The 19,044-nt window shown below is 29.8% G+C and overlaps 1 protein-coding gene across 4 annotated transcripts in view; it reads right to left on the bottom strand.

Annotated features, from left to right (window-relative positions):
- mmy (UDP-N-acetylglucosamine pyrophosphorylase mmy) overlaps positions 1–19,044 on the bottom strand; it is a 57,824-nt gene continuing 38,780 nt past the window's right edge. For all 4 annotated transcript variants that reach the window (XM_087161744.1, XM_087161745.1, XM_087161742.1 and 1 more), the window contains exons 4-11: positions 17,328–17,503; positions 15,087–15,259; positions 14,295–14,488; positions 11,523–11,660; positions 9,579–9,758; positions 6,046–6,078; positions 4,931–4,997; positions 1–2,066 (exon numbers count right to left, since the gene is read on the bottom strand). In XM_087161744.1, the coding sequence (XP_087017870.1) occupies positions 1,959–2,066; positions 4,931–4,997; positions 6,046–6,078; positions 9,579–9,758; positions 11,523–11,660; positions 14,295–14,488; positions 15,087–15,259; positions 17,328–17,503 (1,069 nt within the window). In that variant the 3' untranslated portion in view covers positions 1–1,958. The remainder of the gene's footprint in view (positions 2,067–4,930; positions 4,998–6,045; positions 6,079–9,578; positions 9,759–11,522; positions 11,661–14,294; positions 14,489–15,086; positions 15,260–17,327; positions 17,504–19,044) is intronic.

Consider the following 19,044-nt stretch of genomic DNA (forward strand, 5'->3'; position numbering starts at 1 on the left):
GACTTGTTTAAAATATTTTATTAATAAATTTTGAAGTACTTTAATTCAGAAACAATTTCAACAAACTCTAAAATCACGTAGTGACAACTTGTATAAAAATATGCTTCATAAAAAAATAATCTCTGAACTGTAAAAAAAGTGCCACAAGCAATATCATACAATCATATACAAGATAACCTTTTCAAAGAAAAAGTTATCAATAATAAATAAAAACAGTTATTTCTTTTGAAAACCATAATAAAATTTTTACACTCTTTAAACTATTTTGATTTCTTTACAAAAAATGCAATAAAACTTTAAAAATATTAACCCTTTGACGCAGATGGGACACTGGTGTCCTTTTTATATATATATATTTTTTTTCTGATGCTCTATTTACAAATCTATATATTATGGTATATTTTAATTATAAAAAACTGTCTAATAATTACTATTAGATTATCAGAATTATATTTTTTCTAAAAGATAGAACCAAAAAAAAAAGTAGTTTGAATTTTTTTTTTCCATTTATATTCAATAATAGTTGATTTTGTAAATTAAAGAAAATTTAATTCTGAATAATTGTTTCTCTTAGTGTTTGGAAGAATTTAACGCAGAAAAAGATACCGTTCCATGCTGTATCTCATAACAATAAATAATTAAATTGCTAAACATAATATCCACTTCTTTTGATCTAAATTAATAAGGTTGCATAGCCAGATTTTTGAATAAAAAATAAGCACCTTTTAAGTACTTTTTAAGCACTCAAAAAGTATTCTTAATCACTTTCCAAAAAAAAAATCATATCTAGGATCTGTGCAGTAACTAAAATTATTTTTTTCTATAATTCTTAATTTATAAACATAAAATCACTTAAAACTTCACATAATCATGATAAAATAACTAGTTTTTGATAAATATTGCAGAGAAAATTATAAAAATCATGAATTTTTTGTAATTTAGAACGATAATTGATACGGCAAAGAAAAAATCTCTTTTTAAAAGATAAAAAATTAAGTACTTTTTACAAACACCAAATAAAAAAAGCACCTTTAGGGGCTTTAAAAAATGTAAATCAAAAATAAGCACCTTTAAGCACTTTTTTAAAAAACGCTACGCAACCTGTTAATACAAAATAATGAAAAAAGAAAAATATAGTCTGTTAAAATTCTGCGCCAAAGGGTTAACCATATAAGTACAAAAAAGGGAAAAAATGAGTAAAAAAATGCAACGATTCGAATCATTTAATATAACCGAATCATTTGCAAATTGCACAAAAAATAGTGTTAGCATTGATTTTTCAAATTTTGCCGAACCTTTAGAATCCTAACATATAATCAGCTGATAATTTTCAAATTGCACAAAAGCTAGTCAAGACTGAAGCCTCAACATTTACCCGAGATTTTCATTTCTCTTTTCGCTATTTCATCAGCTGAAGAGAGTTCTGGCGTTAAACTAAAAAGAAGTATTGCATAAGTACAAAATCCAGTAAATTAATATAATTATTTAACAAATAGATCCTTAAGAATAACGCTCACACTTTCACCTTTTTTAAAAGACAAAAAAACCCAAAAGCCTATCATCCCCATTTCTTACAAAAAAGAAGAAAAAAATCCTTTCTTAACAACGTGACAAATATCCTAAAATCGTACAATAAATTCTAAAAAAAAGGAAGTTCATTCTTTAAACAGAATCAACTTTACTTAGAGTGGAATTTCATTTAAGAAAATAAATTAATAAAAAGGTAAAATTCTTTGTGTAGTAGGAAGTTCAATCTAGAAACTTGCTGTGAATATTTTGATCTAGAATTATAAAAGTCATTACCCAATTAGATTTAGTTCTGACAAGGTTTCAATTGCTTTTTAAAAGTCTCCTCCGATTCACTTAAAGAATCAACATTTTCTTGTAGATGGAATGAGTTAATAGGGTGGTTTCACAATACCGGTACAAATAAATACAATAAAACTCCAAAAGATATTTCAATCACTGCTGTTGCCGTTGGTATCTGAAACGGGTAGTTGCTCATCAGGTGCACTCAAAACTACAGGATACGAGAAGGTTTTACCAGCAACAAGTTCTTCAAGATCCTAAAATAGATTAATATAAAATTTTACACATAAATATCTTTGTTTGAACAAGAAAAGAATTGAGTTTATCCCTTGAATTTATCACTGCTTTAGAACAGTGATCACATCAGAATAGTGATCACATGATTTAACCTTCATGATCCTTATCATATGTGAAACTAGAATTTTTGACTCCAGTAGCTCTTGATTGTGTGAGCGCGACTTAAATTTGGAATGTCTTATTTAATTTTATTTTTTAACTGTTGTTGAACAACCGACCCAATTTTTGGGTTTAAGACAACTAATGTTCAACATTGCAGTCTTGTAATTTTGAACCCAAACCAGAAGATAAGGGATTTCCTGGATCGAGTATTGGGAGAAATTTGCCTTCGTGGAGGACTTTTCGATGGAACTAATCCGCATTTGCGTTACATGGAGAGGAAGACCTAGAGAACCTCTCACGGTTAGACTGACGTCAAGGGGACTCTAACCCATGATCCGTCTACCACTGAAGATATTTCACGTCAGCACTGTGTCGTTGCAAGCTGGATGCAGAATTCGTATAGACCCGCCATCGCTAGGATTCAAACCCGGTTCACCTCATTGGAAGGCGAATGCTCTATCCCCTGAGCCATCGCGACTCTTCAATTATTAAACACTAAATGGCGGTTGAAGTTTGCTCTTGATAATAATGAAAAAACTAATTAACATAGAAGTATTTACATTATTTTATCCATCTCCTGTATTTATGTACTCAAAAAAATATTTCGCGAAGACGAGCTTCTAATGCTTGATCCAAAAGATGACCAGTCTTCTGAGTTGAGTTCAAAATTACAAAGCTACAGGAACATCGGAAGTTGCAAATCTGATATGGATTGGCTGTCTAATACCAAAAGTAGGGCTTAGTAAAATGAATTTAGTTTGGACAATGCCAAACATTGCTTCTATTGTGGACTAAATCCTTATTGTTTGTCAGGGTATGAATATTTAGTAAATGTATAATAATCTGTACAAAAAATAATTTACATAACTGTAATGATCAATAGGTAAGGCTAATCAAAAATCGGAAAAGAACAGTAAAAGTTGAGATAGTACAACACTTATTTACGAAGATGCTAGTTTGCAGTTCTAGGAGGAAAAATGAAAGCGAATTATAAAAAAATTCTTTAAAAAAAAGAATAAAATTTTTTAATAAGTCAGGGTTGCCACTCAAGTCTGGAATTAAAAAATTCCCTGTATTTTCCCTGCATGCATTATACACAATACTAGGAGGCTTCGCCCCCTGTTCGCTGGCGCTCGCCAACCCCCGGAACTGCTTTGGCAGTTCCGGGGGTCATTGGATACGTTCTTAAAGTCTAGCTTTTGTATACTTTTTTGAACACTGAAGTTCCGAAAACTTTTCACTATAGAAAATTCTAAACCTGTGCATTTCAATATTAATTTGAAATTGCAAACAGCTCACATATTTTTCTTGATCACACGATTCTAAATTTCAGTTGTTGAGAAAAGTAACTGTTGTAAGTTTTGTTTTAAAGTCTTTCCCACCAAAGGGCTAAAACCATGTGCTGTAAAGCAATATGAAATAGTACTGAACACCGGATGTAAAGCATCGGCTTCGATGAAGATAATTTTGTGAGAAATCTTTTGATAATTCGGTGAGAATTCACCCGATTAGACATATGACGCGCCGAAGGCTATCGATTAAAACGTATTAGCGTTTTATATAATATAGATTAGCCATATGATGCTCATTACGTGCTCTTGGTCGCCAAATCCTATCAATTAAAAATGAAAACTGTTGCCAACGCGAGAAAAGAAATATCATCGGTTTTATTGATGCATACGTACGTATTAGCCTTTTATATAATATAGATATTAAGAGGAAACACAATCACAGTGCTCTCGTGCGAGCTATATTGGTCTTAACTATACTAATTTTAATTGTTGGAAAAACTTAGAGGGGAAAAAAAGTAACAGCTGAACACACTTAAGTAATGCTATAGTCAATGAAATAGTTTAGTATAGCTGAAGTATCATGGTTAAATATCCCCTAGATTATGCTTCGAGTGGTGGTCACCATTTTTTAAAAGACGAAAATAGGAAAGAAAATTCACTGTATTTTCCCAGTTTGTTAGGAAAAACTCATAATTCCTTGTCATTTTAGGGGATTTTTAAATTCCCTGTATTATCCAGGTTTTCCCTGTTGAGTGGCAACCCTGATCGTGATTTAATGTTCCTCCTTTTGTTTGCGATTTTTAGACACTTTATATCACCTCTCCAGCATAAGAATTTGTTATTTGATAATACGTGTAGTAAATTGTGACTAATGCGCATTAAATCTGCCAGGGTCACTAAGTCCTCCAAGTTCCCATAACAAATCATTACCTCTTGTGGCACCGAATAAGATATTGATCTTTTTCTGATTCAGGTCAAAATTACAATGAATGAATGAAGTATAAATAGGTCCTCGCTTTATAACGAACTATGACGAGTGTCTAGCTGAAGTCATATTCTTAGCAATAGATGGCACCACTGAAGAACAAGAAATGCACTCTCTGCCATAAAAATCCCTTGGTTTCAAACAGGCTTGCAGGTATCTGGCAAGTGATATAAGTAACAACAACAAAAATAACCAAAATGAATGTTTTCTACAGCATTTTTAAAAACTGATTAAAACTTTAATAGGACAAAAAGCTTATTAAACATAACTTAACCCTTTTGTTTTAACAATAAAAACAAATCAATGATTTAAACCTTCGCATCCTGGTGATAATTTTAAAAAAATTAATTACAAAAATATATTTTCAAATTTTTGATTTTTCAGTGGGCATTACCACTATTTTAAGCCCACAGATTTTTTTTTTAAAAATGTATAAAGGTCTCACCTCTCCAGCATAGGACACCAAAGGAGAAATTTCACAGATTCCAACTTCACTCTTTTCTTCTGATGTACTGTAAGGATAAAACAAATATTTATTATATATCTTTTCCTTTTGAATTTAAAAACTAGAACTTAAAATATTCAAACTATTTGGGAAAAAAAGACTAATCATGTACAATTAGCTCAATAATATTAAAAATAAAAAGGATTTTTTTTAAAGAAATCCAGTATTAATAATTCGTTAATTCATTCAATTTGTGTATGTTGCGTGTATAATCCTACAATTGCTTCAGTATTTTTTCTAAAAACATTAAAGATCCTCTGATTCTTTAGAAGTTATGCAAAGGTTAGTGCAAAGAATTGACAAAATCATTCATTATTCAAATTTGTTGAAAAAGTACGAAAGGCACTTTTCTGAAAGTGCACTATTTCATATCAATCAGGTTCTCTAATGCAGAACAAAGTCACCTCTAACAGTGTCGGCGGAAGACGTTGTCGCACCCCGGGCGATACCGAAAACAACGCCCTTAACTCAATTTCGGAAAAGGAATCTTTTTTTTAAAAATAAATCCTGGAATTGTCAGATTGGTGTAGACAAAACATTGTAGAGATATGCATTTTTTTCTAAATTTTAAATTACAATATTTGAATCAGAGAATTATAACATGTGTTTATAATAATATCAACAACAATATATAATATCAGCAACAACATGTTGATTTGAGAAACATGTGAACAAGATAAATAACAAGTGGTTTTTCTGCTGCACATTCTTTCTTCTATCTTTCTTAAAACTTTAACTTAAAAAGTTTCTAACTTTAGAAGACATAGAAACTTAGAAAAAAAGTTAACTTAATACATAATTAATACATAATTAATAAAAAATAACCTATAAATATATTTTCAAAGCAAACAATACTTTAAAAAAGGAGGAGATAAGTAATTTACAGAACATTAAATCTGAGTCTCGTTCAACGCCCCCCTTACTAAATGTCACACAATGTTGTAAAAGAGTTCACAAGAAATAAGGTGATTTTTAAAATAAACACTATAGAAAGAAAACTTTATTTTGCTGCAACCAGCATAAAATTCAGGAAGGAAAAAAAACATTATACTTACTCTTTTTTTTCCTCATCAGCTGTTCTAAGATCACTAAAAGAAAAAAAAAATGGATTATATTTTTAAACAAAAATAGCAATATGTTACAGCTTTTTCTAATAGTTAAAATTTCACACTTAAAAACAGATCTGTAGATTATTTTTCAACTAAGTTATCCTTTAATATTTTAAAAGCAAACAGTTTTTTTTTTAAAAAAAATGTCTTCAAGCTTGTTTCTAATGAAAATTTAAAATCTGAGAACGTCACGGCAAAAAATAAAGTAAAGAATTTCTGTTACTTCATTACAACTGTATAGATTTATTCAATTTTTTAAATGTCACTGCATAAATTTCAACTTAACTTTAAAAAACAAAATTTTTATGTATAGTTTTTAAGGACCTTATATATGCAATCTTTGTCACATTTATGTCAGATTTAAGGTGAATTTTTACAATAACAGTCTTTGTCTCCCTGTTGTGATTGCAGACAAATTTGGATTATGATTTTATTAATTTTCCCTGAATTTTATAACTAATGGCACAAATTTTATTATTAATTTTCTTTTAAATAAATATAAATTTATATTAGTATTAATATAAATTTATATTAATATTAGTATAAATTTATATTAATATTAATAAATTAATATAAACTTATATTATACTCATAAATACAAATTTTAAAAGTAATTTTCTTCTTTATGCACATAAGCATCATTTGATACACATTTATTTGAGTTCACACAGGCAAATTTGGATTATGATTTTATTAATTTTACCTGAATTTCATAACTAATGACATAAATTTTACAATCAATTTTCTTCTAAATAAATATTAATTTATATTAATATTAATAATTTAACATAAATTTATATTATATTTATAAATATAAATTTTATAATTAATTTTCTTCATACACACAAGCATTATTTGACAGACAAATTTGGATTATGATTTTATTAATTTTCCCTGAATTTTATAACTAATGGCACAAATGTTATAATTAATTTTCTTTTAAATAAATATAAATATATATTAGTATTAATATAAATTTATATTAATATCAGTATAAATTTATATTAATATTAATAAATTAATATAAACTTATATTATACTCATAAATACAAATTTTAAAAGTAATTTTCTTCTTTATGCACGTAAGCATCATTTGATACACATTTATTTGAGTTCACACAGACAAATTTGGATTATGATTTTATTAATTTTACCTGAATTTCATAACTAATGACATAAATTTTACAATCAATTTTCTTCTAAATAAATATTAATTTATATTAATATTAATAATTTAATATAAATTTATATTATATTTATAAATATAAATTTTATAATTAATTTTCTTCATGTACACAAGCATTATTTGACAGACAAATTTGGATTATGATTTTATTAATTTTACCTGAATTTTATAACTAATGACATAAATTACAAAAAAAAAATTTCTGAATAAATAAAAATTTATATTAATAATTTAATATAAATTTATATTATAATTATAAATCTAAATTTTATAATTAATTTTCTCCTTCATGCACACAAACATTATTATATAACTTATGCCACTTGCTAATAATAAATATTAAGTTGAAGTATTATTTTAGAAATAAACTTAACTGAAAAGATTCAGGTAGATTGCTGCAGGGAAATATAATGTAAGACACCAACATTTTATTTTATGCTGCTACGTATAAAAGATCAACGGTAATAATATTCACTTACAATTCCTTTAGAAACCTTATAGATCATAAATGTTTATAATAAAATAATGCTTCCTCAAAAATAAAGGCAAATGTTTTTTATTTTGATAGCATAATATTTTCTAATTGTTAAATCAATTTTTTCGAACAAAAAATTTAAAAATGAAAATTTTTATATGAATTTATAAATAGACTAAATATAAATGCATTGAAAAGACTAAGAACCTTTATTAGATAGTATCCATTATCTATTTATTGATATTAATTGAACCCAGATGAAGAAAATATCGTTCAGAATTTAAATAAATTTTTTTAATTAGTGTATCAGACCTCTATTTCTTCCAAACTTAAATTTATTCAATTTTCATGATATTTTGTTCCTTAACATTTCTCTGCTTTTTTTTCCAAATTGATAAAAAAAAAACTCTGGCTTTTCCTTACTCTCCCTGGTTATCATTTTTTGTGACAGTCTTACAAATAAAATCTCCGCATAGATCAACCCAGATAAAACCGCACTAAAATTTTGTGCTGATATTTTTGCATGCGTGTAGTGACACATCACAACTAATAACAGAAACCCTCCAGACCACAAGCAAGTGCTGCAGATTATTACAATATCTGCAGATAATTTTTCATAGAAATTTTCTAACTATGTATTTTTAAAGTTTTTATTTATTTATTTTCAAAAACAAACAAGCAAATTGGGTAAAAAAATTTAGACTCCTCTTTAAAAAATCATTGTTTCTAATAAAAATTAAAAATCTGTATTGATTTAATACAGCAAAACTCAAGTAAAGATTTTTCTGCTTCTTAATTACAGGTTTAACTGTATAGGGATTTATTCTATTTTCTTACTAACATTGTATAAAATTCAATACAAATTGGAACAAGATAAAGGTTTTACGTTTAGGGACCTTAGATTTGCAAATTTTCCAATATTTATGTTAGATTCAGCTGAATTTTTACAATAATAATCTCTGTCTGTCTGTGTTAAGAATGAAAGCAAAGTTGAATTTATGAGGAGTGCTGCAGATTCAAAATGTAAATTCTGCTACTGGGCTAATGACTAAGTTTTTTAAAGAAAATGTTTTCAGAGCCTTAGAACAGTTCTTACTCAAATCAAAATTCTTGATGGTCCCATCAGATCATTTCGATGGTTTATGTTGGTTTCAGTGGTATTCATGATGGTTCAAACATCATTTGAAGGTCACCACCATCCAACATTTACCATTATGTGCTCATGGTGTTTGATATGCCAACATGCTTTCATCATTCCATGATGGAAAATGCTACTTTAATACATTAGGATGGTTAACTATTAAGAAAAGTTTGACTCTCATGAACCAACAATCCATGATGGTTCCAACTATACATTTCCAGGACGGTTTAATGGGAATTCTTGTTGGTTCTCAAGAATATACTATCAAAACAATGCTTTTTTTTGGACCATCATATATAAGTCCCAATTCCTACATTGGGATGATGGTTGTTCATGATCATTCCAACATTTGATTTCTAAGAAACCATGATGGAAATTCATGATGGTTCAACATGAACAAACAAGTTATTATTCTTATGTTGGATCATCACAAATCAGTCCGAATTCCTACATTGGGGTGATGGTTACTTATGTTGGTTACCATCAAAAAATATAATGGTTCATGATGGAATTATTGATAGTTTTCATCAAGATTACGTTGGTCCATCAATGGAAAAAAATTAAAAATTTTAACTTTGGTAGAAAGAGACTTTAGATACTGAATACTCAAACACAAATATATAAACTTTTCATAAGCTCAAATTTTAAAAAAGAGAATACTTAATGCAGGAACATACACGGAAACAAAACTATCACATTTGTCATCCTCAAATCGTCCTCCAGCTCTTTTGATGTATTGTCTATGTAACGCATAGAGAGAACATCTAGCGGTGGTGGGCGTATCTTTCGCACTGTCATCAGAATTTTTCAGAGGGGAGAATTCTTCATCCCGATTCACTTCCCATGCAACAAATTTACTGCAAAAACAAAAAATTTATTAAAAAACAAAGCAAAATGTCAAGCATTCACATTATGGTTAAAGTTATAAATTTTATTTTTTTTAACTGTAAACACAGGTAATTAATAATTGTCAGTTACAAATAATAATCAATAGTCATGTTAATGTGATAGTATATTCTTTAAATATATTCACTTTTAACTGGCCTATTTGTTATCAATATGATTACTATTAATAACCAATTAACCTTAGCGTAATTTGTCTATGGTAAGACCTCCCCCCACCACAAAGTCTGAGGCTGCCTGCTGCTATGGGAACAAGAATAGCACATTTCAGGGAGGGTAGCTTCTCTTCACTCTAGAGCTAACACAATAGACCAAAGAACCTCTTCCTCGTCTCTCGTGGACCCGAGCTTAAACCTGTCCTAAACAGTGATCCCACACCCCTACTTGAAATGGGTATACCTCATTACCATAGTCACCGCCATGAGTCCAGACGAATGGATAGGGGAGTTCTTACTTTAGACAAACTATACTTCCTGTACCATATACATGAATAACCGGAATGGAGTACAAAAATAGACAATCTATAACTAAGAATAGTCTTCAATGTTGAAATAGAGAAAAGGAAAACAGATGTAGGAGGAAATTACAATCTGGAGAAAATAGAGGTAGAAAGAATACAAAATAATCAACAAATGAGAGATAAGAAAAAGTGTGGTGCGGTAGGGGGAGAACGCCAGTTGTTGCAGATTTTAGAAAAAAGCGAAAATAGAATTTCAAATGTTTGAAAAGAATTGAATGATAGGAAGATTTTTAACTAATTTATCAGATCAGAATTTTTCAAAATATGAAATGATTTCCAGAAATCCACCTAAGTCAGTGGTTGTAAGGTGCAGTTTTGAATAATTTTAGTGCAAATTTCTAACAAACATTCTTTAGGGTGGTAGAATATTGTTTAATATTTTGATTTGGAATATATATCTTGTGTTCTTAAGGTTAAAGTGTAAGGGTAAAATTTAGTTTGCCCAATTTATGCAGATCAAATACTGACAAGAAATTTGATTTCATAGCTTTTAATATCCACATAGGAATACTACAGAGCAACAGAAACTTCGGCGTGACACAAAATTCAAAATTATCAATAGCATAATTGCACAATATTAATATTTCGAAAAAAACTTCAGAGAATAAAATTTTTTTCCATCAGTTTCTTGCAATTCTATTTTAATGTTGACAACGTTAGCAAAAGAAAGAAAATAATTATCAAATCATTTTTCTTGAAAATCAATTACAAGAAACATATGTTGTTTTTGTTCTATGATGTTATGCTTCTTGAAATATACGCTGCTTTTTCAATTTGCATGGTAAAATAAAGCATTTGGATGGTCTTCAAAAAGGATGAAATTTAGCTTGTTGAACAGGAGAAATAAATTTGTTTTAACTATCACGTATTCAAAATTTTGGCAATTTGGTGACTGATAAGGTAAGACAATGAAGACTATGACGATTACAAAGTGGAAGTAATAAAACTGCTGTGTATCCTTTTTTCTTCTTTAATTAACAAGAAAAACAAAAAACGTAACAAAAGCAATGATAGTAAATAAACTAATAAAAAACAATTAGTTGATTTAGTAAAAATTATTTTCTGAACAATAATAAGAAAAATTAAACTCATTTTTTAAAAAAAAAAGTGATTCAATGATAGATCATATAAAACAAAAATGTAGCAGTCGATACAGTTTAAACTAATTTAATTATTTACAACAGAAGGTATCACTCACTCTGAAAATTCAAATACATCAAAAACAAATTTCTCCAATTTCATCCCATTGGGTTTGATCGGTTTCACTGTTTTTCCATCATCACCAGCAAAAGGAATTTTCTTCTGTGCTATGTGATGTTTCAGTTTTTTATCACCCCTAAAAGAAAGTTTAATAATTATTTTTCATACTCACTAAGATATATTTGTTATTAACAAAGTAGTATGCAAATAGGCCGGGACAGCGTGGTTGGTAGGGCACTGGGCCCCCGTCCAAGAGTTTGTGAGCTTGATCCCTGCCAGCCGAAGACTCCCCCATGGGTGCAAGTTGGATAAAAGGCCAAGACTGAAAATTTTTTGACTGAAATACCTAACTTACACAATACCCCCTCGACATATGCAAACTATCTAAGAAAGCTTTACCATAATACATCAAGTTTAAATATTGTACAAAAAATATTTATTCATCTGTCTTTTGATAAAATAACAATAGGGCATAAGAGAGTAGACCAATAATGTAGACCTAAAAAATATTTTTAAGGACAGAAAAAAAAATTCCGATTTCCGTCTTCAAGTCAGTCTTGTTTCCGTCTTACTTCCGTCCGCGGACATTTTCAAAAGACGGAAATCCGTCCTGGAGACGGAAGACTTGCACCCATGGACTCCCCACATAGTAAAATGGTGACTGATGCACGTTAAATCTGTCAAGTCGCAAAGTCCTCCATGTTCCCAATGCAAATCATACCTCTGGGGTACTTATCCAGGAGTTTTTGTTTTATGGATTGGTTCAAAATTACAAGGCTACGGAGTTGAACATTAGAAGTCGTAAACCCAAATATGGGTTGGCTGTTTAATGACGGATAAAATAAAATAAAGTATACAAATCGAGCGGTGATGGCTCAGGGGATAGAGCGATCGAATCCTAGCGATGGCTTGTCAAGACGAATTCTGCATCCTGCTCGCGCCGACCACAGTTCTGCCATAAAATATTCTCCGTAGTAGACAGATCAGGTGTTAGAGTCCCCTTGCTGTCAGGCTAACCGTGGGAGATTTTCCTGGCCATGTAATGCAAATGCAGGTTAGTTCCATCAAAAAGTTCTCCACAAAGGCAAATTTCTCCAAATACTTGATCCGGGAGTTACCTTGTCTTCTGGATTGGGTTCAAAGTTACAAGGCTACAGAGTTGAATATGAGTAGTCATAAACCCAAACAATTGTGTAGGCTGTTTAGCGACATTTATAAAATAAAATGAAAGTAGGGGAGCCCAGCCCACTTAAGGAGTATTGCTTATATTTCTGTATAATATCGAGTAATAATCAATATTTTTGTATGTTTCTATTGTTTTATCATCTAATTAAATAATGCAAAAAGAATAAACCAAAAAAAGAATAGTTTAACTTAAAAAAATAGAAATTTAAAAGAACATGCTTTTCAGTTCTTTTTCAAAATGTGTCGGGTAGCCCAGCCCAGTTACAAAAATTATGTTTTTTTGACTGTTTTTTCAGGTGTAAATGAAAACGACCAATGTATTGACAATAGATAAACCTCATTTATCATTTTTATCACAAAATTCACTGATTTTTCTTAATATCATGACTACTGTATTCAACATATTTTCAAAACTATTGTTTACCATGTTACCAGCTGCATAAATACTTGAAACTTTGAAAATAATCTTTTTTTAATATAACAATTAATGTCCGATTGCCCATTGACTTGAAAAAATATTCTATAAATATGAAATTGACAGTGGGCGGGTGTACCCGACACTCCCCTATACAAATAAAACAAAGGTATTCTCATTAAATCATCAACCCATCATTAGAAAAATAATTTAATATAAAAATTTCTGTCTTGCCTTTCAGGAACCATTTCTGAAAATGGAAAATTTTCACATGTATATAAGCTTGGTAATATTTAAAAAAATTAATTCAATACAGTAAATTTACACGAAGTATTGTAGAATTTTTTTTGCATAAAATTATCTTTGGATAAAAAAAAAACTTATAATGATCGGAAAAAATTTTTTAAATGCTAGAAAATAAACAAGATAAAAGAAAAATACTTTTCATACTTTTTCAAACCATTACATAACATTTAATAATGACCCCCGTTTATCATTTTCCTATATTGTTGTTGACGTATGCCTGTTTAGGCAGAGGGAGTGCGATTGTTCTAGTTTTCCAGTGGCGCCATCTATGGCTAAGAATTCGACTTCTGCCGCACCATACGTCACACCCGTTTATAGGGCGGATCCATTCATTCATTCATCCACAGATCAGAATTTTGATCTGAATGAGAGAACGATCGATCTCTAATCCAGTACCCCGGTATTGATTTGTTATGGGAACATGGAGGACTTTTGCGGCTCGACAGATTTAACGTGCATCAGTCACTTTATTACACGGCGAATTTTCGGCCGGCGGGGTACGAGCCCACGAGCTCTCGGATATGGGCCCAGCGCCCTACTGACCAGGCTATCCCGGCATCTTCCTATATTTATCATTTGAAATGATGAGAAATTATAGAGGTTGTATTTTGATACTGCGCAATGTACACAATTTGAATTTTTTAAATTCATACTGTACCCCCAAGAAATATTTTAACAAAGCCCACACACCATCTAAAAGATATATATCCTTATATGATGGTTTTAAACACTCTGCCTATAACTGAAGCAAATTGATTATTGCAGAAGCATTTGGAAAGTAAATATTGTTCTATATAACTGACAGAAGAAATGTTCTTCATAAAAAAATTTAATTAAATAAAATTTATGAAAATATTGCCATACTTTCCAATTTGATGGAGAAAATCAACAGTGAAAAAGTGATTGCAGATATTTCCAGCATTGAACATAAGCCTTCCATTTTGGTTTCTCTTCTCTGCCGTTGCCAAGGAAATCTCACTGTACTCAACCACTTGGAATTTTCCCCCTACTCTGCAAACAACTCCAACAGCCTCTGTGGGAATGACTTTTTCCACCACCTGTGTTAAAAAGAGAAAAGTGAATGCATATAACACAATAACCTACATGCCTAGGGCCCCCAGATTTCGGGAGCCCCCTAAATGTTACAAATATAATCTATTTTTGTTTTTCCTTAAGAATTGTCTATTAGAAATAAGAGTTTAACAAAAATTGAATTAAGTATAACCCTAAATTTACCTATATACTATTGCAATTTACTTATGTTTACTTATGAATTTATTTTTAAAGAAAAAAAACAAAAAAATTAAATTTTTTTTACTTTAATCTGTTTGGTTTTTTTTTTCGAAAAAAAAAAACAGTTTATTTAAAATCAAAAAAAAAATTTTTTTTTAAACCAAGTGATTTATAAATCATGCTAACTCTGGCTATCGCCTATATTTTGAGGATCAAACGATCAAAATCAGTGAACAGAAAAAGTTACCTATTTAAAGTATGTTTTTGTGGGATTTCTCAACTTAAAATAGCATCCATATTAACTAATTAACATATTTAAGGTACACTTCATTAACCAACACAACTTGTGAAAAAAACATGAAACCATTAAGTTATTAAAGAAATCCAGCTATTAAACAAATAGAAGGATAAACAGTCACTTACTTTAGCAGCACAATTAGCATCCTTGCTTATGCAGTAGCCAATAAAAACAGGATCTGCCATCTTTACAAGAATGTTGTCTACACAGTAAACATGAACATATTGGATACCTTTTTTCCTCATGTCTTCCAAAATGCCACGCTCACGTAGAGCACGAAACAAACCCCCATTGCCATCTGCACAAAGATAAAAATTATAGAATAATTAGCTTACAGAAAAATCATAAAATACGAAACACTTCATTTCCATAATAATCTCTGATATCATTAGTCAAAGTTAAAATTTCATTTTTTATAAGACCCATAATTTACTTCCCAAACAATAAAATAAGCTGCTGTTTGAGTATGCTGTATTAAAGATTCAGTTTGAGAAAGTTTCTTAAATATTGCTTTCAGTTTAACTATAAGAGAATAATTAGTATAATATTAATTCATGAGCATTCAATATTTTTAAATTGGAAAAAAATTTCCTAAAAAATTTTAAAGAAAAGCCTTTGTTTGAAAAAAATTAACAAATTACAGTTTACTCTAGTTTTTGAAAGTTTTCTCAAATTCCATTATAGGAATAAATTTTATTGCAATTAGAAATTTTATAAATACTTGACTTCCTCGTAAACCTATAATAGTAATTAAACATTTTATTCTTGGCCTTGGGAGAAAAACCACATTGTTAATTACATAATCAGTATGAACAGCAGGGTTGGGCTGGTCAACTATTTGAAAATGAAATACAAGAAGGCAGGACCCCATAGCCATTAAAAACATAGCTAAAATTAACATAGTTTAAGAACATATTTTATAATAATTCGTTTCATCCCCTGTGGCAGAAGTTTTTTTTTAGTTATAACTAACTATATAAAGCTCTCTATAGCTATATAAAACTCTCTAGCACTAATATCTTTCTGCAAGATACTTTTAAAAATAACAAACATATATGTTACTAATTTAAAATAACAAAAGCGCTATGTTTACAAAAAAAAAACGACATACAATTTTTTTTTTACTGGATAATCGGAAATAATCGATAAATTGGAAGTCATTACGGAGAAAATGTCAGAAGAAGGCATTAGCCCACATGGCTGTCTAGCCAACTATGATGATGATGTTTAGGCCTATACCATCTTCATATTTTTTTAAGCCGGTGAAGTTTTTAATAAACTAAGTTTCACACTAATTAAGGATTTTTTTAAAAAAAAAATAAAACACTATTATTAGAGTACTAGTGGGCTGCGCCCCCTGCTCGCTAACGCTCGCCAACCACCGAAAATTGCTACACAATATTATATGGTTTGCTTCGCAAACCAAGCTCGCTTCGCTCGCTAATAACTTGCAAATACTGTCAGACTATGAATTTCAATGAACAAGGTTCGAGTAAGAGTCAGAGATCACGAGTTCGAAAAACCTCTGAAAGAGGGAGTTCGAACATTTAAAAATAATTTAACGACAGAATTTGCCTGGTATTAATTTTGAGTGTGTAAGTTCTCTCATTATGCAACTGTTATTTTGTATATATAAAACAAATCAAGATTGGATTTGGAGTTCGTTTCTTTTGATTTTCAGGACTGTATGTATTGAATTTGTTACCTCATGTTATGAAGAGGATTGTTTTTCTTTTATGATGTTTAAGTTAAGTTATGATTTTTCTTGCTTAATAAAATTTCTTGTTAGTTCAAAGATGACTTTTTCACTATGCTTGCTAAGCATTTTCCACAACGCATTAAACTCTGCCAGCAAATACACAAAATTCTAAGAATTCAAAACAATCATTCAAATCCATATAACAAATTTTTTTTTAAAAAAAAAGTTACATCTTTTTAGTAAATACTAAGTCATTAAAATAAATTTGAATTCAAATAAAGACTCATTGACTGAGACTCATTTTTCAACGAATAACTAATAATAATAAAACAAATAAATTCGTGATATAAATCAAAAATCGTCAAATAAATTAGTAATATATAAATTCGTGAAAAAAAGCCCTTTCGACAAAATTCTAAAATAGAGATCTATTGACAGTGACTACTCACTTCTGCGTAGCTTAATAGTATGAGATTGACGCAGCTGAATTGTTATTTCAGTTTCCGTTTTTAAAAGAGCTATATGTTGAGCCACCTCAACTAGATTTGGCATGTGACATTTTTATCGGCAATCATTGGTCGATTTTCTAGCGTTGCCATTCGGGGAGTTGTAATGAGGCTTTTTTTTGTCGCCGTGTAAGAGAAATATATATATAGATAGTTTTTACCTGGAGCCTTTGCTATTCTATAGGGAGTGTCGAGGATGATCTTTCCATCTAGAGTAAGGCATGGTAACATAAATTGCTCAAACACAACCACACTATCTTTTTGCAGACCAAAATAATTGTGTCGAGAAAAGAACTCAATTGTCGGGTCCATAGTATGCTCACTCGTCATAATGTACCTAGAATTTGAAAAAGCATACATCATTTCAAAATTTCATTTATGGAAGGTGAAAAAAAAACACATTTAGTAAGAACATTTCACAAAGACAAGCCAATGAATACTCCTTAATTTATATTCATCTTTTTTTTATATCAACTTGAATTCCTCAATACTGCATATTTTATTTTATTTCATAACCGTCGTTGAAAAGCCGACCCAATGTTGTGTTTACGACAACTAATGTTAAACTCCGTAGCCTTGTCCTTTTGAACCCAATCCAGAAGACAAAGGAACTCATGGATCAGGTATTGGGAGAAATTTGCTTTCGAGGACTTTTTGATGACACGCATTACCTGGAAAGGAAGACCACGAAAACCTCCCACAGTTAGCCTGATGGCAGAGGAACTCTAACCCATGATCCATCTGCCACTGAGGATGTTAAGTCAGTCAATACTGCATATTGTCACATACACCTGACACCACATTACACGATTTCTTCATTACATAGATTCATAAAATTAAAATCATAATTAGCAATCACTGACCTGCCCATGATTGAGATTTTGAATAATTTTATACTGTTATAAAGTCGAGCATACACATTACCTAGCTCCTCTGAAGAATATCCGATTTGCTACGTTAAAGTGCGAAATCAAGTATTTTCTGACACAAGTAATGTGAACACAAATGGTTTCTATATTTTTATATTTCAAAAGTTTGTTTCTATTATTCTATCAATTTGTTGATTAACTTGATTTCTTTAACTAAACTTTTAAAAAAATTAATGAATGGCATGTTAATTTCCTTAATTGAAATAATATTTTAAACTATTTGATTCTTTTTATTAATTTTCCAGTGATTGATAATTGCTTTTGTCAACTAATGCGTTAATTGCTTTTGATTGTAGTAACTTATATTTTTTTTTTCAAACAGCTAAAAACTAATAACAGGATCAATGAATAAAAAATCAATAAAAATTACACTAATTAATATGAATATGAATAATAGAACTATGAATAATAGAACTATTTTAAATAAATTAATTTTAAATCATAAAAATTAGTTTACTTAAAAAAAAATTTGAGATTTGTTTGCTTGAGATGTTTTTTTTTCTAAAATAATTGTTTTCTAATTTAACTTCTAAATGTAAAACTAAAATTATTGAAAGCACAGTCTTTAGTGCACTTAAGACTGTAACGTAGGACTGACAGTCTCTGTCAGCAATCGCCAAAAAGAGCTCCCTAATAAGAGCCACTGACAAATAATTTGAATCTACTTATTTGTTTTATTAATATTTTTATTTTGATATTTTTTGTGTTACCTTATTCCTTATTTGACATTTTCTGCATTTGAGGCGGGAGGTTTGCCCAGTCGCTGGGAGAGGCTTTGATGGTCTCTATCTAAAAGATTTCTTCCAACACAAAGTCACTAATTATGCTCCTTCCAAAAGTGATCATAAATAGAGAAAGTCATGTGGGAAGAGTGGTTATCGACAATGTCAACCTTCATCCATGAAAAGGTACCTCAACATAGAATCGAGTAAACATATCTTATATATTA

This window comes from Parasteatoda tepidariorum, chromosome 4 (assembly GCF_982258835.1).
Source record: "Parasteatoda tepidariorum strain Cologne lab strain chromosome 4, Ptep-v5.0, whole genome shotgun sequence".
NCBI classification, from domain to species: Eukaryota; Metazoa; Arthropoda; class Arachnida; order Araneae; family Theridiidae; genus Parasteatoda; species Parasteatoda tepidariorum.